The sequence below is a fragment of the Pseudorca crassidens genome, chromosome 4, assembly GCF_039906515.1.
Source record: "Pseudorca crassidens isolate mPseCra1 chromosome 4, mPseCra1.hap1, whole genome shotgun sequence".
In the NCBI taxonomy this organism is placed as follows: Eukaryota; Metazoa; Chordata; class Mammalia; order Artiodactyla; family Delphinidae; genus Pseudorca; species Pseudorca crassidens.
The window spans coordinates 21,926,813-21,950,494 of NC_090299.1; the positions used below are offsets into that span (position 1 = coordinate 21,926,813).

General features: G+C 37.4%; 1 protein-coding gene across 3 annotated transcripts in view; it reads right to left on the minus strand.

Annotated features, from left to right (window-relative positions):
• The window catches only part of USP53 (ubiquitin specific peptidase 53), a 64,650-nt gene that overhangs the window by 35,867 nt on the left and 5,101 nt on the right, over positions 1 to 23,682 (minus strand). For all 3 annotated transcript variants that reach the window (XM_067735187.1, XM_067735188.1, XM_067735189.1), the window contains exons 2-3: positions 8,052 to 8,739; positions 1,859 to 1,951 (exon numbers count right to left, since the gene is read on the minus strand). In XM_067735187.1, the coding sequence (XP_067591288.1) occupies positions 1,859 to 1,951; positions 8,052 to 8,195 (237 nt within the window). In that variant the 5' untranslated portion in view covers positions 8,196 to 8,739. The remainder of the gene's footprint in view (positions 1 to 1,858; positions 1,952 to 8,051; positions 8,740 to 23,682) is intronic.

Genomic DNA, 23,682 nt, shown 5'->3' on the forward strand with positions numbered 1-23,682 from the left:
GGAAAGAGGCAGGTGATGTGTAAGGCTATGGGAAGACCTGAGCTAGAAAATTTAACTAGTTTTTACAACTGGACAAAACATTCAAAATTTACTGCAGAGTAAATAAAATGCAATACCGTAATCTGATCTAAGTTCATTCTTCATCAACCCTATTTTTACCATATAAAAAAGAGAATATAAAATCGCCTCCTGATTGGGATTGACATGTATACACTGATGTGTATAAAATTGATGACTAATAAGAACCTGCTGTATAAAAAAATACATAAAATTAAATTAAAAAATTTTTAAAAATAAAATAAAATTGCCTCCTTTGGTGACTTATTCAAACAGCCTTTTTAGGAATGTAAGTGAAAATAAAGCATGAAAACCACCTTTTATTTTCCTGTATTATGTATATGTGTGTGTACTAAGAATATTCAAGAATGTAAAAGACTGAAATATTTATTTCTGAAAACATATTAATCAAATCTTAAATTCTTGGGCAAAAATTTCAACGACATAAATGAGTTACTAATATATACTGGACTCCCTGTTTCTGCCTTTGTCCCTAATCTATATATTCTCATCCAAGCAACCAAAGAGACCTAGTCCAAATATTATACTTACTTAACACAGGTTATATCACTCCTCCACTCAAAACAATCCCACGACTTCCTAAATCACTCAGGAGAAAAAGTCAAGGTCCTCACAAAGGTCTAGAAGGCCCTACACAATCTGAACTCCTGTTCCAGTTATCTACTGCTGCACAACAAAACCACCCCAAATCTTAGGTACTAAAAATAACATTTATTTTGGCCACAAGTTTGCAGTTTGGGTGAGGACGGCTCAACTCTGCCCCACTTGCAGTCATCTGTAATAGTCTGAATGCTGGAACTTGGGAGTCATCTGAAGGTCGCTCACTAGTGTCTAGAGGTTGATGCTGGTTGCTGGTGCTGCCTGTTGGCCAGGAACTTGGCCGTAGCTATGACCAACTTGGCTTCCTCATAGCATGGCAACTCACTTCCAAGAATGAGCACCCCAACAGACAGAGCCAGGTGGAAACTTTATCACTTTTTCTAATCTACCCTAATCTCATTTCTGCCACATTCTATATGATGGAAATGAAACATTAGGGGCAACCCATATTCAAGGAATTAGACTCCACCTTTCAATAGAAGAGTGCAAAAGAATCTGCAGACATTTTTGAAGTCACCACAACTCACCTTACCTCTGAGCTCATCTCCTATCACTGTCCCCCTTGCTCACAAAGCTTCTGCCACCAGTCAGGTTTCCTTTAATATGTCACGCACACTCCCACCTCAGGGCCTTTGCAGTTGCTGTGTCCCTGCTTGCCTGGAAGGCTCTAGTCCACTCCATCACCTTTTCCAAGTTGTGATTTAAATGTCATTCTCTCAGTGAGGCTTTCCTTGCTACTCAACACTCTCTAGTACCTATCCCTGATTTATATTTCCTCCTTTGCAATTATTATTACCTAACATACTTTATATTTTGTTTATTTATTTTCTTCTCCCTTACAAGAATATAAGCTACATGAGAACAGGGATTTTTATTAGTTCCGTTCACTGCTGTATCCTTAGTAACTACAGCAGTGTCCAGAATTCAGTAGTAACTCAAAAAACATCTGTTAAATGATTATTTCAAAATAATGAAAAATATAATGTTCCTAACACAGAAAAATGAATCCGTAAACCTGAATAAGTCATACTTTAAGAATTTCTCTTCAAAACTGTAAGTCACTTGACAATAACTTTAATTACAAATAAACTAAACAAATATGTCAAACAAACCAAACTATCAAATAAAATTAAATCTTTTGAGAAACAATAGTAATTTTTCGGAACTATTAAAAGGTTACCTTCAATGCACAAAATATGCAGGCAACTCCCTGACAAACATGTCCATCCAGAACCCGCAAGCTTCTTCGGAATATATCTAATTGCCATAAAACCTAAAAAATAGTGAGATGTAAAGAAAGAAAGAAACACAGTAATATTTTTCTCACTGGGATGAAAGACAGATTTAAATATGTTTTAAATTGTGGGAGGCTAATAGCTTCTTTTAGTCTCTTGCACATAATCAGATATATACTACTAAAAATAATAAGTATAAAAGTGCTATATACATGTAGTTCATATATAAAAGATGGATTTAGAAAATATTACTATGCATTCACATGTAAAAACCATGACAGGCACAGAACAAGAAAAAAATAACTCCTCAGTTAAGGAATTTATATGAACAGGAAACAAGGGATACTGAATGCAGGACTTGGCAGAGACTTGAGAGAGGAAGTGATTATAATACTTGGAATGAACTGAAATTTAGGAAGGAAATATAATTGCAGTTAAAAGTCAGGGTGTACCAAATAAGGGTCAGTATGTAGTGGCAAGAAAAAAGGGCAGAGGCCTGTGTGGTCATTGTATATTGAATGAAGAAGGGGGCATCTGTGTAGTCATGGGGGTACAGCATAATATGAAGCAGCAGTTAAAAAATAACCTGAATATATTTGCTGTAATTATCCAATCATCATTTACTACTAAAAAAACAAAAACAAAATAAAAAAGACTGTAGTTGTTTAAATAAATCAGTCTAATACTTAAAATCATTCTAGAAAAATCTGAAATTTATACAATGGGGATAACTGTGTCAGCCTCATAGACTGCTTGTAAGGATTAAATATATGTATGTAATATGTGAAGTGTTTAGAGCAGTGCCCAGTACACAAGTGGCATGCATTGAATGCAACCTGCTATTTGTTGCTGTAAATACTATTACAACAAACAATTAAGATATTTCCTCAAATAATAAAACCAAGAAAATCCATTCACCATCTCACATTTCTCCCAACCAAAAAAAAAAAGTTAATAAAAACAAATAATTTTAAAAGTTTCCTATTTTTTAATAACTCAGTAACTGAAAGCCATTTCAGAATTTCTCTGATAGTTGCTTTTTCTTAAAGCATAACTAATAGGATTCATTTAGTTATCACAAATAACTCAGTGTTTTGCAGAGCACTTGAAAATGTTTAACAACTTTCTTGCATATCATATTCTATCATACCATAAAATATACATTAAAATTTATTCATTTGTCAAGATGAAGGTCACGACAGCACAGCTGTGAGAAGTGCACAGCACTGTAGTTAGTGATACACCCTCTGAAGACAGGCTGCCTGGGTTCTAATTCTGGCTTTACTGTTTACAGCTCTTGGGCTGACTTGAGCGAAATATTTCCTGAAACTTAGTTTTCTCATCACTGAAAGGAAGATTAGAGTAGTACCTCTCTCTTAGGATCACTGTAAGAACTAGATTAGATAAAACACAGTGTACCAATGAACAGTAAGAGCACAATAAATGTTAGCTATTAAATATTTTAACTTTGCTTTTAACTTACAGAACTCAAAACCACACCAATTATGTCATACCTACTTAACTGTACCACTTTCTCATCAAATAAAAGTTCAAACTATTCAGCCAAAAGAGAAAACTCTATAATCTGCTTATAAGGCTTACGAATTACGTCTTTCAAATGTAATGTTTTCTAGGGTTAGCAAAATGTTTAACTTACACTGGATCTAAACTACAGAAAAAAATATTTTATGTGACTTCTCTGTATACTACTCAATATAAAAGTTTAAAAATGATTTTCACAAATCCATACCAAAAATTATCTGCCTTATAGTTAACCTTTATCCTATTTCATTTAAAAATGTTGATTATATTCTACCACCTGTTTTAAATTAAAGCCTAAGCTAGTTGTTGGACTAATTAGTTTTTAGCAATATAATTTTATAATATAAACATTTTTCTTTTGCATTATTTCCATGTTTCATTTTAACATGGTACCTAACAAAATTAGTGTAGTTATTTTGAATGTTTATGCATGTTTCTTATTTAGTTATTCCCCAAAGATTAATACATATATGCATATGCATTTAATAAAGGAATATAAACCTTTCATCATATTCCTGACCTCAAAATAATATAAAAAATTTTAAAAAATTAAGGGGAAATGGCATATAAATTCATTTTTCTTACTTATATTACATCCAAAACATTTTAATAATGTCCATTTTTAGTAATTTCTTACAAAACGTATTTCACAATTTATTTCTCAGCAGTTTAAAAAGTACTCATCAAACTGCGTATTAGCATTTATATTCTGAATTTTTAAAAATGAAGTCAGGCTTTTTCTGACAGAAGTCTACTTGAATAGCTGTTTTGTCAGTGAGGACTGGCTTTCTAAATTAGTTTATACACTAGACATTTTAACATCAGGGGCCAGCAGATTCCCTGGGTTGAAGGGATGGAGCTGGGAGTTCAGGGAAGCCAAAGCAGCTAGAGTTGGCGGGACACAGTGCCGCAGCGGGGAGAGCTGCACACAGTTAACACCAGAGCTCGCGAGGGGGCCTCTCGAGTATTCAGGTAAGCACTGTGAGGAAACCACCTGAGACCAGGAAAGAAAATCCCAGAAGATTAGATGTAATGCCCAAAGCACATATCAGTTCAGGGCAGTGCCTGTTCTCAACAGCCAAAGTGGAAAACATCATAATTCACAGAGCATCAGTTAAAGAAAGAACTGTCCCTCCCCACTAGCAGAGAAATTAACCCCAGAATAAGCACAGTTCTGGTACTGCCTACAAAGCTTAAACATAAAATGATCAAACTGTTTCTAAATAAACTAATCCTATCCCAGAACAATGTTCAAGAATATTTTTAGGAATATAAAAATACCCATCACCCAACAAAGTAAAACTTAAAATGTCGTCTGACATCCAATCAAAAATTACCAGGCATGGGCTTCCCTGGTGGCACCATGGTTAAGAATCTGTCTGCCAACACAGGGGACACGGGTTTGAGCCCGGTCCAGGAAGATCCCACATGCCACGGAGCAACTAAGCCTGTGCACCACAACTACTGAGCCTGCACTCTAGAGCCCATAAGGCACAACTACTGACGCCCACATGGCACAACTACTGAAGCCCGCGCGCCTAAAGCCTGGCTCCACAACGAGAAGCCACCAGAATGAGAAGCCTGTGCATCGCAATGAAGAGTAGCCACCGCTCACCTCAACTAGAGGAAGCCCACATGCAGCGACTAAGACCCAATGAAGCCAAAAATAAATAAATTAATTTTAAAAAATTACCAGGCATTACAAGAAACAAGAAAATATATTCCAAACCTAGAAAGAAAAAAAAAAGAACAGAATTTGCACAGACAGAATTAGTAGACAAGTACATTAAAACAATTATTATACCTGTATTCATATATTCAAGAGGTCAGAGAAAAGACTGGACATGTTAAGTATAGACACAAGTGATTTTTGAAAGACCCAGAGCAAACTTCTAAAGGTGAAAATTACAATGTCTGAAATTTAAAAATACACTGGTGATATTACTAGCAGATTAAATAAACACTGCAAAAGAAAAAAATTAATGAACTTGAAGACACAGCAACAGAATCCTATAAAATGAAAGAGAGAAAAACAAAAGAATGAGAAAGACAATGAAGAGCACATCAGTGAACTTTGGGACCTAAAGCAACCAACTGAATATGTATCAATAACTGGAATCCCCCAAAGGAGGGGAGGGATAGAAAATTTTGAAGAAATAATGGTCAAAGAGTTTCCACATTTTTTTTAAATTTACTTTTATTTTATTTATTTTATTTTGGCTGTGTTGGGTCTTCACTGCTGCGTGCGGGCTTTCCCCAGTTGCGGCAAGTGGGGGCCACTCTTTGTTGCAGTGCGCAGGCTTCAGTACTTGTGGCACACAGGCTCCACAGTTGTGGCTCACGGGCTCTAGAGCGCAGGCTCAGTAGTTGTGCTGCATGGGCCTAGTTGCTCTGCGGCATGTGGGATCTTCCCAGACCAGGTCTCGAACCCGTGTCCCCTGCATTAGCAGGCGGATTCTTAACCACTGCGTCACCAGGGAAGCCCATCCACATTTGATTAAAATTATAAAGCCATGGGTCTAAGATGCTCAATGAACCCAAACACAAGAAGCATGTAGAAAACTATAGCAAGGCACATCATAACCAAATTGTTTTAAACCAGTTAAAAAAAGAAAATCTTAAAAGCAGCCAGAAAAAAAGGGGAACATTACAAACACAAGAACAAAGATAAGAATGACAATAGTTTTCCAGGAGAAGTAATACAAGCCAGAAGACAGATGAGCAAAATCTTTAAAATACTAAAAGAAAAACTGTCAACTTAAACTTCTTTAATGAATGAAAATATTTTTCAATAACAAAAGTCATCCTTCAAGCAGAAGAAATGATACCAGATGGAAAGCTGTATCCACACAAAGGAGTGATGAGCACCATAACTGGTAGCTATGTAGATAAGTAGAAATAACCTTCATGGCAAAGGTCAGTGGACTGTTCATTTTTTTTCTAAATATATCAGCATAGGAATACTTCTCCATTTTCTTTACCACGTAAGTGTCCTTGCTCAGAGTTTTCTTTTGTTATAATAAGCTTTTCATCTCCCTAAAGTATACACAGTATTTTGGGAGCCAAAAAAAGGGACAGACACAGAGGGAAACACATAAGTGTAAAAAAAAAGAACTGGAAAAGGGTTAACAGGAAAAGATTTGAAATGACAGAAGCTCTTTCTCAGAGCCTGATTCAATAAAAGCATATAATTCCATGTCTTTTGGAGTCTGGTATTTCTCTATATCAGGTGTCATTCAATAAATATTTTCCTGCCCTTGTCACAGCACTTAATGCCAAAGGGATCCTTCAGCCAGGGCAGAACAGTGACTGTCATTTAAAGGTCCCAACATAAACTAGAATTAATGCTTTTCTAATACCAATTGCTTCTGTTTCCCTGAGTGAGTTATAAAACTTTCAAGTTTGACATATGTCCTGGACAGCAGACAATTAAGAACACAAGTCTGAGTCAGATGTCTGAGCACTTGACACATTCTAGATGTGTTCATTTATCAAATGAGTTAATTAAGCAATATTTCTCTTTCTACTCTCAGTTTTCAGGAGAAAAAAAAAGCAATAGAAAGAAAACATGTGAAAAGCTATTTATTTTCAATAAAATCTTTTAAGGTATATTCTAGCGTCAATAGAGTAACATTCCAATATTCTAAATCTTCCTCATCCTTAGTACTATACAATCAACGGTCAGAAGGATATAGGCCCCTAAAAAATCTGAAAATGTTAAATAAAAACTATCATACATAAGAAAAGATATTTATGTAAGGCAGAAAGTTGGATTAATACATATTTGCTAATTAAAAGAATTTCAACAAGGACTGAAGCAAAATGAATTAACCGTTAATTTAACTACAACAGTGGTGTCCAAATTATGATTCTACAGAGGGGATTTAAGGTCACGGTGTGGTGGGGGGCGCGGGGAAGGAATTTGAGTACTGAGATTAAAAACTCTGCATTCTTGGGCTTCCCTGGTGGCACCGTGGTTAAGAGTACGCCTGCCGACGCAGGGGACGCGGGTTCGTGCCCCGGTTCGGGAAGATCCCACATGCCGCAGAGCGGCTGGGCCCGTGAGCCATGGCCACTGAGCCTGCGCATCCAGAGCCTGTGCTCCGCAACGGGAGAGGCCACAACAGTGAGAGGCCCACGTACCGCAAAAACAAAACAAAACAAAAAACTCTGCATTCTCATTTCAATCCACACAGCTTGTTTCTTTTTATGCTGTCTATGGGGATCCTACTGCATTTCTTAAACAAAAAAAAAAGGGGGGAGAGAGGGGTTGACTAGCTAATTCAAAAAAATAATTTTATGTATTTTAGAAACATTCTTAATTTACTAAGTAAACATTTTAAGCCACAAGATATTTTTATATCCTAGCAATGTATCATTCTGTTGAAAACAACATTTCCATTTATTATAAAAACCAAAATGCCCAGTCAAAATATTTTGCTACTATTAAAAGTGATATTAAAAAGTCATTCTAGTCAATAATAACTTTATTCTTAATTTACAAGTTAAAGAAGGATTAAGCAAAGAATTTCCTGAAAGGCACTTTTTAAAATTTAACAAGAAAAAAAAAAATTTAACAAGAAATTATGGTCTCACCTGTACAGCACTATTAAGAAAGCAGCTGTTTTGTCCTGGTTCATTCAACAAGCCTTTGGTAGGGGCTAGGGATAGCATACTCCCAGGTTGATAAGCTTTTCCAAGATTGCCACCAGGTTTCCGTAAGAATTTTACCCATGCCATTTTCAAGCAACTTTGTTTGCATTAAAGCTAAGAATTATATACTTATGTGACACTTCTGATGATAAAATGGATGGTTTCTTGAATGATCCACTTAAATTCGCTGCAGCCTATTACCATAACATAAGTTTCCAAGTCCATATCTTTCCTGATGCTGTAGTTTTGAGGACTTTGTCAAGTAAAAAAAGGGTACATTAAGCATTGAAGTTCTGAAAACTAAAAAAGAAAGCTATTTTAAACAAGGTCTTAAAGATTTAAAAATCTTTGTGTTAAATTTTATAAGAGTACAGTTTAAGGTGAAAAAGATTTTTTAAAAACTGCTAAAGTAACATTGATGAACAAATCATATTCTTTAAAGCACAAATCATTTGTCTTGATGGTTTTAAAAACAGATGATACAAAAAGATGTAGAGTTAGCATTTGGTATGATTCATTTGGTCATTTGTTTTCCTTGTGTTTCTTTAATAAGAAAGAAGTCTTTCTCTTTCCCAGGTGAAGTTATTAAAGGTGACTTCATATTTCATATCAATGTGACCTCAAAGCAAACCTATAAGGAAAAAAAGAAATGTTTAAATAAAAGTAAAGGCTAATAAAGAAAATTCCTACTTTACTATATGGATACAAATATTGAATACATAATTAAAATATTATATATATAATCATAAAATGATTAGAACTAATAATGTTCTTAAAATATGAAAATGAAAACAGTTCATCATTTAAATTTTCAAAACATATCAAGGTGACATCAAACGCTACCTACTTCAAGATTTCAATGGTCATATGATGGTTTCATGTTCTAAAGAAAACTAGAATCAACTTAGATCTCCAGGCAGTGTTTTGAATAATACTAACTTTGCTACCAATACTGTATTGCTGTTTACTAAACAGAGACTCTACAGAGACTCTATATTGTTATCTATGTTACAGAGAATCATAACATTTCTGCAAGAAAGTCAATAGATTTTATGTAAATTGACATGCGTTAAAACTCAGAAGAGGGCTTCCCTGGTGGCACAGTGGTTGAGAGTCCGCCTGCCGATGCAGGGGACATGGGTTCGTGCCCCGGTCCGGGAGGATCCCACATGCCGCGGAGCGGCTGGGCCCGTGAGCCATGGCCGCTGAGCCTGTGCGTCCAGAGTCTGCGCTCCGCAACGGGAGAGGCCACAACAGTGAGAGGCCCGTGTACCACAAGAAAAAAAAAAAAAACTCAGGAGAAACATTAAATTGATAAACAAATCTTAGTGAATTAGAGTAAATTTCCATACTATTCATGAACACATACTCCTGGCTAAAAGGACTTCAAAATGTTCAACTTCTAAAGTAAAAACAATCAAGTATTACTACCAAAGTTTAGTTTAATCAATTGAATTTCCTTCCTGCATTCATTCTTTCAACAAGTGTTTATTGAGCCATGTACTATGCCAGGCACTAGAACTGGCATTTTAATGAGGAAAGACAGACCATAATTCAGTGAATAATAAATTGTAGAGTGTACTAGAAGAGTTATGCTCTGAGTGCTCATGGAAAAACAATTCAAGCAAAGTGCTCATGGAAAAACAATTCAAGCACGGGCCTAGCCGCTCCACAGCATGTGGGATCTTCCCGGACCGGGGCACAAACCCGTGTCCCCTGCATTGGCAGGCAGACTCTCAACCACTGTGCCACCAGGGAAGCCCCGATGAACAGGATTGATAAAGGAGAAATGACCACATATAGATGAGCAACCAAAAGAAATACAAAAGAATACCACTTAAATCTTATGACAAGTTGATTCAGAAGTGTATATAATGGTAGATGGTTTGCACTTTTAAATAGGATAGTCTCGGAAACTGTAATTGAGAACGTTACCTTTGTACAAAGATTTGAAGGAGGTGAAGATGCCACTCTGGAGAAGGCACTTCCAGCAGAGTGAACAGCATGCGTGGCATACTGGAAGGTAGTAAGAAGCCCAGTGTGGCAGAATAAATATGAACAAAGAGGAGAATAGATGAAAAGGGTGGATGGGAAAGAGAGAGAGATCATGAAGGGCCTCAAAAGCCCTGTGTAAGGACCTTGGCTTTAAATTTAAACTCTAGATGAAAGCCATTGAGTTTTACTTCACAGCACAAAAACATGAGAGGACAGAACATTATAGGTCAGTTCAATTCCATTGATCAAATACCCACTAAGATAGCAAAGCACTGAGGAATAAAGAAGAAAGGCATTAGTCTTTAGAGAATTCAAGTCAGGAGACTTTTGTTTGCAGCCCCACGTATTAGCTCATCACTTATTAGCTGTTTGGTCTTAGATAAGTTCTTGTCATCTCTGATTCATAGCTTCATCTATAAGATGGGGACAAGAATAACAGCCCTGTTTAACATAGGTTAAATGTTTCAAGAATTATAAAACACTACATTATGTTAGTTTTTTTCTTTTTGTTGTAACTCTGTGGATTATAACTTCCTCTAAAGGGATCGAAATAATCCTAAAAACTTTCATACAAATTTTTAATAAATGTAGTTATGATTTTACAACATTAAGAAAGCTCTGTATCGGTAGTTAACTTGTGTTTTTAATGGAAGAATCCTTTGAAATGGTATTCTTTCAACAATCATTTAACTAGGCACCAGGTCTTACCCTGAACTGTGATAAGATACATGAAACAATCCCTACCGTAAGGAGTTGTTTTGTGATGGGCACACACACAAATAGATAATTTTAAAATACTGTAGTTTCTGTTCCTGTGCAAGATGTCAAACTATATGTCCTCCTGGTTCCCTTCCTCCAACCCAACTCCAGAGATTATACAAAAGCAACAGATAGTATAAGCAGAAACAGGGAGAAACATTAAGTAACTGGTTGCCAGAATGTGAGGGAAACAGCAGTCAAGAGATAAAGAGGGCCAAGTGTTACAGACTGGGAAAGTCTTCTTAGTTGTGACCTTTTCCATTCTTCATATTGCTCTGGGCAGAGAATTCCCATCCCACACAATGCAATGAAACAGGAAAGCTCTGTTACCACCCCAGGGCCATCTGGAGGGTAAAGGAAATTATAACATCAGGTAAGCATGGGAGGAAGATGCAAAAGGGAGGAGATATGGGGATATATGTATATGTATAGCTGATTCACTTTGTTATACAGCAGAAACAAACACACCATTGTAAAGCAATTATACTCCAATAAAAATGTTAAAAAAAAAATCAGGTAAGCATCAGAGAACAGTTGGTTTGGGAAGTGGTAACAAGTACAGACACCTGCAAGGCCCCTGCGTGTTCTATCCTCGCCCTACTCCACAAATAGAACAGAGGATGGTAGGACCTGGAGAAGATCACGCCTCTAACCGAGTAAACAGGAAGTTCTTTTTGGAATCAACTCTTAAGCCATATCACCCCAAATCAAGCCTTTACGTCCCCACCTCTGCTCTCTGAAATTATCCAAAGAAACACAAATCAGAGCCTAATGCTTTCATTCTTCTCATCATGTAAATATTACTAGCTTATCACTTGGTACTCCCAGGAAAAAGATAACCAGATACTTGCAGAGTACGAGCATTATGAGAGAAAGGCAACAAACTGAACAATCTACACCACAGGAAACAGAATGAACAGACCAAAGGGAACACAAATTTAAAATAAACTTAATACATATCCACCAATTGAATGAGTACATTTTTGAAACTGCTGAAAGAAAAAACTCAAAGGATGAGTTAACTAGCAAAATGAATAGAAGGAAACATCATACTAATGAGCAGTAAGTCCAGGTCTAGAAATTCTCCTAAAAGTATTAAAAAAAACAAAGTGGAAAATATAAACATTTTCAAAAAGCTAAGATACACAGATGAAATCTAAAAGTGTCAAAAACTATCTAAAAGGATCCCCAGAAAGAAAGGGGAGAAAGTAAACAGAGTAGATACTTTTAGAAAGATTAAGATTTTTCCAGAATTAAAGGCTGAAAAACCAAGAAAAACAATAGATAACACAAAAATCCAAACATGATGTGAGGAAGAAAGGAAGTAGGATGAAAATTGTGAAACCTTGAGAGAGAGAGAGAGAGAGAGAGAAAGAGACTGATTTTTCAAGCCCATTAATAGGCAAACAACAGAAAGAAAAAATAAATCTAAAACTAAACTTTTGAAAAGCTAATAAAAAAAATCTTCACAAGCATGATTAAAGAAAAAAGAAAAGAGAAATATAACATGAATAGGATTTTTTTTTTTTTTGTGTGGCACGCAGGCCTCTCACTGTTGTGGCCTCTTCCATTGCAGGGCACAGGCTCCGGACGCACAGGCCCAGTGGCCATGGCTCACGGGCCTAGCCGCTCCACAGCATGTGGGATCTTCCCGGACCGGGGCACAAACCCGTGTCCCCTGCATTGGCAGGCAGACTCTCAACCACTGTGCCACCAGGGAAGCCCCGATGAACAGGATTGATAAAGGAGAAATGACCACATATAGATGAGCAACCAAAAGAAATACAAAAGAATACCACTTAAATCTTATGACAATAACTTTGAGTATCTAAAGGAGCAGGTAATTTCATAGCAAAATTCAAATTACCAAAATTAACTCAAGTGAAGTAGAAAAATTTTTTAAAGACAACAAGAAAATGGAAAGGAGACAAAAGTTCTTCCATTGAAAATGCCATCTGGATCAGATGGATTCAAAGTTAAATTTTACCTAAACTTTAAAGAACTGTTAATTCTAATGTTAAAATACCACAGGCCACATGAAAATAAAATACAAAGAACCCCAAATCATGTCATGAAGCTAACATAACCTTAATATCAAACCATGATAAACCTCAGACCAGTGTGACATGTGATTAAAGATGCAAAACTTATAAATAAAACACTAACAAACATAATCTATCACTGTGTCAAAAGAATAATGTACCATTGAAAAAAATAATAAGGTTTATTCTAGGAATTTAAACATGATTCTATATTTATTCTTTCAATAAATATTTGAGAAGCTGTGCAGAAAAGAGCTAACACAGCAATATTTATAACAGCTGAAAGGTGGAAAAACAACCCAAATGTTCAACTAAAGAATGAATAAAATACAGTGTGTGTGTATACACACACACACACACAATGGAATATTATTCAGCCATAAAAAGAAACAAAGTACTTAAACATGCTACAACATAAACACTGAAAACATTTTGATAATTGAAAGTCACAAAAGACCACACACTGTAAGATTCCATTCATACAAAATGTCCAAAAGAGAGAAATCTAGAGACAGATAGTAGATAAGTGGTTGCTTAGACTGGAAAAGTGGGGGCTATGGAGAACGAGTGGGAACGGGCACAGAAAGTGATAGCTAAAGGGTACTCAGATTCCTTTTTTTTCCTTCCAGTTTTATTGAGATACAACTGTCACATGCACTGTGTAAGTTTAACGTGTACAGCATAAAGATTTGACTTACATACATTATGAAATGATTATCACAATAAGTTTAGTGAACATCCATCATCAAATATAGATACACAATTAAAGAAGTAGGAAAAAATATTTTCCTTATGATGAGAACTCTTAGGATTTACTCTAACAACTTTCATATATAACAAGCAGCAGCGTTAATTCTATTTATCATGTTGTGCATTACATCGCTAGTTCTTATAACTTATATCTTATAACTAGGAGTTTGTACCTTTTGACAACCTTCATCCAGTTTCCCCACTCCACCCACCCCCTACCTCTGGTAACCAATCTGCTCTTTGCCTATTGAGTTTATGTTTGTTCATTTTTGAAGTATAACTGACCTACAACATTATGTTAGTGCCTGTTACACAACAAAGTTATTTGGCATTTCTATACATTTCAAACAAAAGTTACAATATGTCACCTTACAAAGATATTACATAGCTATTGACTATATTTCTGACATTGTACCTTTCATACCCATGACTCATTTATTTTGCAAGTGGAAGTTGGTACCTCTTAAGCTCCCTCACTTACTTCTTTCCTTCCTCCAACCCTCTGCCCTCTAGCAACTACCTGTTTGTTCTCTACATCCATAACTCTGTTTGTTTTGCTATGTATGTTCATTTGTTTTTCAGAGTCCACATATAAGTGAAATCATACAGTATTTGTTTTTCTATGTCTGATTTATTTCACTTAGCATAATGTTCTCTAGGTCCATCCAAGTTGTCACAAATGGCAAGATTTCATTTTTTATGGCTGAATAATATCCCATTGTATGTATATAAATATATGTAACATCTCTTCTTTATCCATTCATCTACAATGGGCACTTGGGTTGCTTCCATATCTTGGCTATTGTAAAGAATGCTGCAATAAACATAGGGGTGCATACATCTTTTCAAAATAGTGTTTTTGTTTTCTTCAGGAGTGGAATTGCTGGATCATATGGCAGTTCTTTTTTTCTTTCTTTCTTTTTTTGGCAGCTCTATTTTTAATTTCTTGAGGAATCTCCATATTACTTTCTACAGTGGCTGACCAATTTACATCCTTACCAATAGTGCATGAGGGTTCCCTTCTCTCCACATCCTCACCAACACTTGTCATCTGTTGTCTTTTTTAATGACAGCTATTCTGAAAGGTGTGAGGTGATATCTCATTGTGCTTCTGATTTGCATTTCTCTGATGATTAGTGATGTTAAGCATCTTTTCATGTGCCTGTTGGCCATCTGTCTGTCTTCTCTGAAAAAATGTCTATCCATATCCTCTGCTCATTTTTTAATCAGGTTGTTTTTCAGATGTTGTATGAGTTCTTTGTATACTTTGGATATTAACCCTTTATCAGATATATCATTTGCAAATATCTTCTCCCATTCAGGAGGTAGCCTTTTCCTTTTGTTGATAGTTTCCTTCACTGTGCAAAAGCTTTTTAGTTTGATGTAGTCTCATTTGTTTATTTTTACTTTTGTTTGCCTTACCTGTGGAGACATATCCCCCAAAATATTATTAAGACTGATGTCAAAGAGAGTATTCCCTATGTATTCCTCCAGAATTTATGCTTTCAGGTCTTATATTTAAATCTTTAATCCACTTTGAATTTATACTTGTGCATCGTGTAACAGATTAATCCAGTTTGATTCTTTTGCATGTAGCTGTCCAGTTTTCCCAGGACCATTTATTGAAGATGTTGTCTTTTCCCCTGTATATTCTTGCTTCCTTTGTTGTAGATCAATTGACAATATGAGTGTGGGTTCACTTATGGGCTATTTTGTTCCATTGATCTATGTGTCTGTTTTTCCACCAGTATCATACTGTTTTGATGACTGTAGCTGTGCAGTATAGTTTGAGGTAAGGGAACATGATATGTCGAGTTTTGTTCTTCTTTCTCAAGAATGTTTCAGCTATTCAAGGTCTTTGTGCTTCTATACAAGTTTTAGAACTATTTGTTCTAGTTCTGTGAAAAATACCATTGGTATTTTGATAGGGATTGCACTGAATATATAGAGTGCCTTGGGTAGTAGGATCATTTTAATAATATTAATTATTCCAATCCATGAACACAGTGTATCTTTCCATCTGTTTGTATTGTCTTCAATTTATTTCATCAATGACATAATTTTCCAAGTACAGGTCTTTTACCTCCATAGTTAGATCTATTCCTAGGTATTTTATTCTTTTGGATGCAATTGTAAATGGGACTGTTTTCTTAATTTCTCTTTCTGATAGTTCATTGTTAGTGTATAGAAATGCAAAAAATTTCTCCATGTTAATTTTGTATCCTGAAACTTTAATGAATTCTTTGATGCACTCTAATAGTTTTTGGTGGCATCTTGAGGATTTTCTATGTATAGTAACATTTCATCTGCAAACAGTGACAGTTTTACTTCTTCCTTTCCAATTTGCATTCCTTTTATTTTTTTTCTCATCTGATTGCTGTGGCTAAGACTTCCAATACTATGCTGAATCAAAGTGGCAGGAGTAGGCATCCTTATCTTATTCCTGATCTTAGAGGAAATGCTTTCAGCTTTTCACTGTTATGTGAAATGTTTTCTGTGGACTTGTCATACATAGCATTTATTATGTTGAGGTAGGTTCCTCTATACCCAAATTGTTGAGAAATTTTATAATGAATGGATATTGAATTTTGTCAAAAGCTTTATCTGCATCTACTGAGATGAACATATGATTTTTATTGTTCAATTTGCTAATGGGGAAATCACACTGATCTGCAGATATTGAACCATCCTTGCATCCCTGGGATAAATCCCAACTGACAATGACATGTGACCTTTTTAATGTATTGTTGAAATCAGTTTGCTTCTGTTTTGTTAAGGATTTTTGTGTCTATGTTCATCAGTGATATTGGTCAGTAATCTTTTTTTTTGTGATATCTTTGTCTGGTTTTGTTATCAGGGTGATCCTGGCCTCGTAAAATGAGTTTGGAAGTGTTCCCCTCTCATCAATATTTTGAATAGTTTGAAAAGAATAGGTGTTAACTCTTCTTTATGTGTTTGGCAGAATTCACCTGAGGCTATTTGGTCCTGGACTTTCATTTTTTGGGAGTTGTTTAATTACTGATCCAATTTCTTTACCAGTAATTGGTCTGCTAATATTTTCTATTTTTTCCTGGTTCAGTCTTGGGAGGGTGTACATTTGTAGAAATTTGTCCATTTCTTTTAGGCTGCCCATTTTATTGGTGTATAATTGTTCATAGTAATCTCTTAGGATCCTTTTTATTTCTGTGGTATTGATCATAACTTCTTTTTAATTTCTGATTTTATTGATTTGGGTCCTCTCCTCTTTTTTCTTGATGATTCTGGCTACTGGTTTATTAGTTTTGTTTATCCTTTCAAAGTACCAGCTCTTAATTTTATTAATCTTTTCTAGTGCTTTTTTTTAAGTCTCTATTGCACTTATTTCTGTTCTGACCTTTATGACTTGTTTCCTTCTACTAACTTTGGGTTTTGTTTGTTCTTCTTTCTTTAGTTCCTTTAGGTGTAGGGTTAGGTTGTTTGAGATTTTTCTTCTTTCCTGAGGTAAGCCTGTATCACAATAAACCCTTCTGAGAACTGTTTTTCCTGTGTCCCACAGGTTTTGGATTGTTGTGTTTTCATTTTCATTTGTGTCTAGGTATTTTTAAATTTCCTCTTTGATTTCTTTAGTGATCCATTGGTTGTTTAGCCTCCACATGTTTGTGTTTTTTTGTAGTTTTTTTCTTGTAGTTGATTTCTAGTCTCACAGAGTTGTGGTCAGAAAAGATGGTTGACATGATTTCAATTTTCTTAAATCTACCACAGCTTGTTTTATGGCCTAGCATGTGATCTATCCTGAAGAATGTTCCGTGTGCTCTTGAAATAGCTCTAACGACCAGAAGGGAGTGTGCTGTTGTGGTGGGCTGACTATTGTGGGCAGTCTAGTAGGCATGGCTGGCTGCCATTCTGGTTGACTGCCAGGCATGTTTTGTGTGGAGACTGCCAGCTGCTGGTGGGTGGGGCCAGTTCACAAGGCTGCTGGCTGTGGGGCCGGGGTGGAGGTGGTCCTGTAACTATTGCTGCCCCACTGGTGGGAGGTGGCTGTTTTGGAGTGGGTGGCTGCAGGAGTGGGGGTCTTCATTCTAGAGTCAGCCTGCTGGTGGATGGGTCTAATTCCTGACACAGCTGTCTGCAGGGTCCGTGGTGTCCCAAAGCTGTTGCTAGCCCACTGGTGAGTGGAGCTGGATCCTGGGGCAGCTGGCTGAGGGGTCCAACGTGTCTCCAATATGGCGGTGAGCTGCTGGTGGGGTGAGGCCAGGCCTAGCAGATCCCAGGTTAGCGCAAGCTCACTGGAGGACAGAGCTGACTTCCCAGGTCTCTGGCTGCAGGGCCCTAGGGGATCTTGGAACTGGTGTGGGCATGCTGGTGAGCAGAGCCCGTTCCTGACACAGCTGGCTGTGGGGTTTGGTGTATCCCAAAGCTAATGTTAGCCTACCAGTGGGTGGGGCCAGATCCCAAGGTGGCTGGCTGAGGGGCTGTGTTGGTCCTGGGGCTGGTGTCTGCCCACAGATGGGTGGGGCCAGGGCCCAGGGGTTCCCAGGCCTGGTTCCTGCCCAGTGACTAGTAGGTAAGGGCGGATCCTGGAGCTAGTGCTGCCCCACTGGTGAGCGGAGCCAGGTCCTGGGGCCTGGCTACAGGTTCCTGGAGCTGGTGTTTTGGCCTGCTGGTGGGTGGGACTGAGGCCCAGGGGTTCCCAGGGTTAGTGCTAGCCCACTCTTGGGTGGAGTTCTAAGGTCCCTGGCTGTGGGGTCCTGGGGCTACTGCCAGCACACCAGTGTATGGAGCTGGGTCCTACAGTGGCTGTGGGCTCATAAGATCTTAGAGCAGCAGTCCTGCTGGTGGGTAGGGCTGAGCCTCAGGCCAGCTAGTTTCTTGGCCTGAGGCATCCTAGTACTTGTGCTGACAGGCCAGTGGGCCTGGCCGGGTGCCAGCACTAATAAGCTAGAGAAAAGAATCCAAAATGATGCTTACCAGCACCAATGTCCATGTGGTAGAATGAGCTCCCCAAAATGGTGCCACCACTGTCTATGGCCAGGATGAGCCCCAGCTGCCTTCTGTCTCTCCAGGAACACCTCCAAGATCAGCAACTCAGACTGACCCAGGGTCCTTTTTAAATTACTGCTTACCCTGGGTCCTAGAACATGTAAGATTTTGTATGTACCCTTTAAGAATGGAGGCTCTATTTCCGACAGCCCTCTGGCTCTCTAGAAAGTAAGCACCACTGGCCTTCAAAGTCAAATGTTCTGGGGTCTCATCTTCCCAGTGCAGGACCCCCAGGCTGCGGAGCTCGATGTGGGGTATGGACCACTCACTCCTTGGGGAGAACCTCTGCAGTTGTAGTTATCCTCCCATTTGTGGGTGTCTAACCTGGGGTTATGGGTCTTTACTATACTGCATCTCCGCCCTCTTACCTGTCTCGTGTATATCTTTAGTTGTAGAAGGTATTTTCTGCTAGCCTTCTGGTTTTACTCACCAATAGTTTCTCTGTAAATATTTGTAATTTTGGTGTATTCGTGGGAAGAGGTGAGCTCAGGGTCTTCTTACTCTGCAACCCTTGGCCACTCCCCCAGTATCATACAGTTTTGATTACTATAGCTTTGTGGTACAGTTTGAAATCAGGAAGTGTGATGCCTCCAGTTTTGTTTTTCTTTCTTAGGATAGCTTTGGGTCTTTTGTGGTTCCCTACAAATTTTAGAAGTGGTTTATCTCTTTCTGTGAAAAATACCATGGGAATTTTATAGGAAATGTGCTGTATTTATAGATGGCTTTTGGTACTATAGACATTTTAACAATATTAATTCTGCCAATCCATGAACATGGGGTATCTCCATTTCTTTGTTTGGCTTCAATTTCTTTCATCAACATCTTATAGTTTTTAGTGTACAGATCTTTTACTTCCTTGGTGAAATTTATTCTTAAGTATTTTATTGTTTTTAATGCTATTATAAATGGGACTGTTTTAGTTCTTTCTTTTTCAGACAATTCATTGTTAGTGCATAGAAATGTAACAAATTTCTGTATGTTGATTTTGTATCCTGCAACTTTACTGAATTTATTTTTTAGTTCTAAAAGTTTTTTGGTGGTTTTTAGAATTTCCTATATATAATATCATGTCATCTGTAAACAGAGAAACTTTACTTTTTTCTCTCTGATGCAGATATCTTTTATTTCTTTTTCTCACCTAACTGCCCTGTCTGTAACTTCCAGTATTATGTGGAATAGGAGTGGTGAGAGTGGGCACCCTCATCTTCCTGATCTTAGAGGAAAAGCTTTGGAGTTGAGTCTGATGTTAACTGTGGGCTTAAAAATATGACCTTTATTATGTTGAAGTATGTTCCCTCTACGCCCACTTTGTTGAGAACTTTTATATTGAAAGTAAGTTGAACTTCGCTAAATGCTGTTTCTGCATCTATTGAGATACGCATATGATTTTTAACTTTCCTTCTATTAATGTGGTATATCACACTTATTGATTGTGCAAATGTTGAGCCACCCTTGCATCCCAGGGATCAATCCCACTTGATCATGGTGATGGATCCTTTTAATGTGCTACTGAATTTGCTTTGCTAATATTTTATTGAGAATTTTTGTACCTATATTCATCAGCAATATTGGTCTATTGTTTTATTCTCTTATAGTGCCCTTATTTACCTTTGGAATCAGTGTAAAGCTGGCCTTGTAAATGAATTTGGAAGTATTCCCTCCTCTTCAATTAATTGGAAAAGTTTGAGAAGGATTGACAATTTTATCTTACGCAAGTATTTCAAACTTATGATTTAAAATTTTGAATTTGAACTTGAAAATGTGCCAGGAGTTTGAAAGGGAAATAAAAAGAAGAAGGAGAGAAAGAAAATCACTGCTGCTTTCTTATGAATCAGTGTTTTACCAGTAATAAGTTAACCCCAAAAAGCAAGATGCCAGGGCTTCTTTCCTTCGTTACCCTAGATACTAACTCCATTTTCTTCCCCCAAATTTTAAGCCCAGTATCTTAAATAATTAGGAAATCTACAGCACACTAAAGTCTTTAGTTGAGGTAAATTTCCTTCCCTATTTTTTTTTTTTTTTTTTTTTTTTTTGCCGTATGCAGACCTCTCACTGTTGTGGCCTCTCCCGTTGCGGAGCACAGGCTCTGGACGCACAGGCTCAGCAGCCATGGCTCACGGACCCAGCCGCTCCACGGCATGTGGGATCCTCCCGGACCGGGGCACGAACCCGTGTCCCCTGCATCGGCAGGCGGACTCTCAACCACTGCGCCACCAGGGAAGCCCCTCCTTCCCTATTTTTAAAATGGAGAGGACTAGGCTACATAGAATATATTCAAATTCTAACAAACAGTGATTTGATTAGGCTACTAGAACAGTCTAGGTAAATGGTAATAATAGCTTAAATTGAACTCATTTTATGGTTAAATTGTGTGTCCCCACACACACACACCAAGAAGAAAAAAAAGATATTTTGAAGACCTAACCTCTAGAACCTCTGGACATGACCTCATTTGGAAACAGGGTTTTTGCAGATGTAATTAGATTACGAAGAGGTCATCAGGATGAGGCCTAATCCAATAGACTAGCAGAAGTCATTAGAAGAAGAGACACACACACACACAGAGAATACCATGTGAAGATGACAGGCAGAGGTTGGAATGATACAGCTACAAGTCAAGGAAAACCAAGACTTGATAGCCACCACTGGAAGCTAGAAAGCGGCAAGGAAGGATTCTGTGCAGAGCCCTGAGAAGGAACCAATCCTGCCAACACCTTGATTTTGCACTTCCAGCCTCCAGAACTGTGAGAGAATAAATTTCTATTGTTTTAAGCCATCTCGTTTGTGGTAATTTGTGACAGGAACCCTAGGAGACTAACACGATAGCTGATAAAGCCATGAGACTCCTTTATTTGTTCTTTTCAGTATATTGGGTTTTGATTATAAAATAGTATTTGTTTTTTATATGGATATCTAAAATACATATAAATACTGCATAAAGGAAATTAGAAATACCTACAGTCTAGGTATAGTAGGATAGAATAGTAGTAGTATAGTAGTACAGAATCACTGTTAATAAAGCAATTGAAATTATTCTTAATAGTACCCTGGCCGAGCCATCAAACTGTAAAGTGAAATTTCATTTTAATATCTTTTCACAAATAAGCAATACAGCTACTCAAGGACACACTTAAGACTTTTCACTGATATATTACAACTGTTCATCTTATTAGTAAAAGTATTTAAGGCTTTATTTTAGATAACTAGATTGCAAGCTATCTATAGGTATACAGATAAATATACCTATATATAAATATGTAGCAAGTTAAAGCAATAAAAAAATCTCATTCGTTATAGAGGTATCTCATTTTTACAAAGTTAAAGGATTACAGTAAGAAAGACAACCGAAGAATAGATGTCCTTTGATAGAGAAAACCACTGTCACTCTACAACTAGAGGAACTGGAGAAGACTATACTAGAAAATTTATAAAACAAACACAGAAAATAAAACTAAAGTAATAAGGACAATCTATACCACCACCACCAAAAACAGCAAATTTTAAGTAATTTTCAATGTTTTGTATTTTCTTTGTTCAGTTTCTTTGTGTACAATAAAGAACTGTGCTTTATTTCTTCTGGCTTTTACTAATCACAAGTTTTCACTGGTAACTAATTAGAGAAAAACAAGAGTGCATGTGTATCCAGGACACAGAGTATGAACATTAAAGGCAATGGCTTATGGCAATCTGCTTTAAGACATCATGTTCAGAAGAAAAGCATGCCAAAGCAGGCATAACCTAACATTCCTTTGCCTTGATAAAGCCCCAAACTGAACTCTGGCTTTACCTATATCTTCTTCCCCATCTTAGCTGATAGTAACTTCATCATTCCAGTTGCTCAGAAGAAATATCTTGGTATCATCTTTGACCCCTCTTTCTTGCATATCTCAGTCAGAATGTGACCAATTCTCACCACCTCCACTTCTACTATTCTGGTCTTAGCCATCATCAGCTCTTCCCAGGACTGCCAGAACAGACTCCTAACTATCTCCTAGCTTCTGCCCTTACCCACTACAGTCTATCCCCAAGATTAGACCAAGAAATCCTTCTAAAATTAAATAATAATGTCATGCCTCTGCTCAAAACCTTGTAATCGGTCCTTATTAATTCAGATTAAAAACCAAAAAGTCTCTATAATGGCCTGCAAAGTAAAAAACCTGCTAAAAGTAAAAAACACTTTATTCTATACTCTCACACCACTTCTGAGCCCAGATGTGTGCGTTTTTACACAACAAGCAATTCTCTAATTCTCAGTAGAAATCACAATTTAACTCCATTTGACATTACCGGAGTTAGGGTCGGATTCCACAAGGCAAGGGCTCAGTCCCTCTAGACTGCCCCCCCCCCCCACTTCAGACACCAACCACAAGTTCCAAGTTGTCATCTGTACTTCTGATCAATAACCAATAAGTTAGGGGTTCCCACTGACCTCTTCCATGGATTCAATTCACTTGCTAGCACAGCTCTGGAAAATAGCTTACTTGAGTAGATCTCAAGTTTATTATAAAAGGATACAACTCAGGAACAGCCAGATGGAAGACCCGCATAGGGCAAAGTATGTGGGAAGGGGAGCTTCCATGCCCTCTCAACAAACGCCACCCTTCCAGCACCTCCACAAGTTCCCCAACCCAAAAGCTCCCTGAAGCCCTTCAGTTAGGACTTTTTATGGAGGCTTCATCACGTAGGCATGCTTGATTAAAGGGGGGGCTGAAAGTTCCAATCCTCTAATCACATGGTTGGTTTCCAGGCAATAAGTTCCCACTTTGAGGCTAACCTCCAGCCACCAGTCATCTCATTAGCACACAGAAAACATTTACCACTTTGTAGATTCCAAGAGTTTTAGGAGTTGTGTGCCAGGAAACAGCCAGATACCAAATATATATTTCTTATTACATAACACCTGTCCATCTTCTCACCTCTAACTTCATCTCTAACTACTTTCCCTTTACATTCTCCTTTTCAGCTTCATGGGCCACCATGAAAACTCCTGCTCTAAAGCCTTTACACTA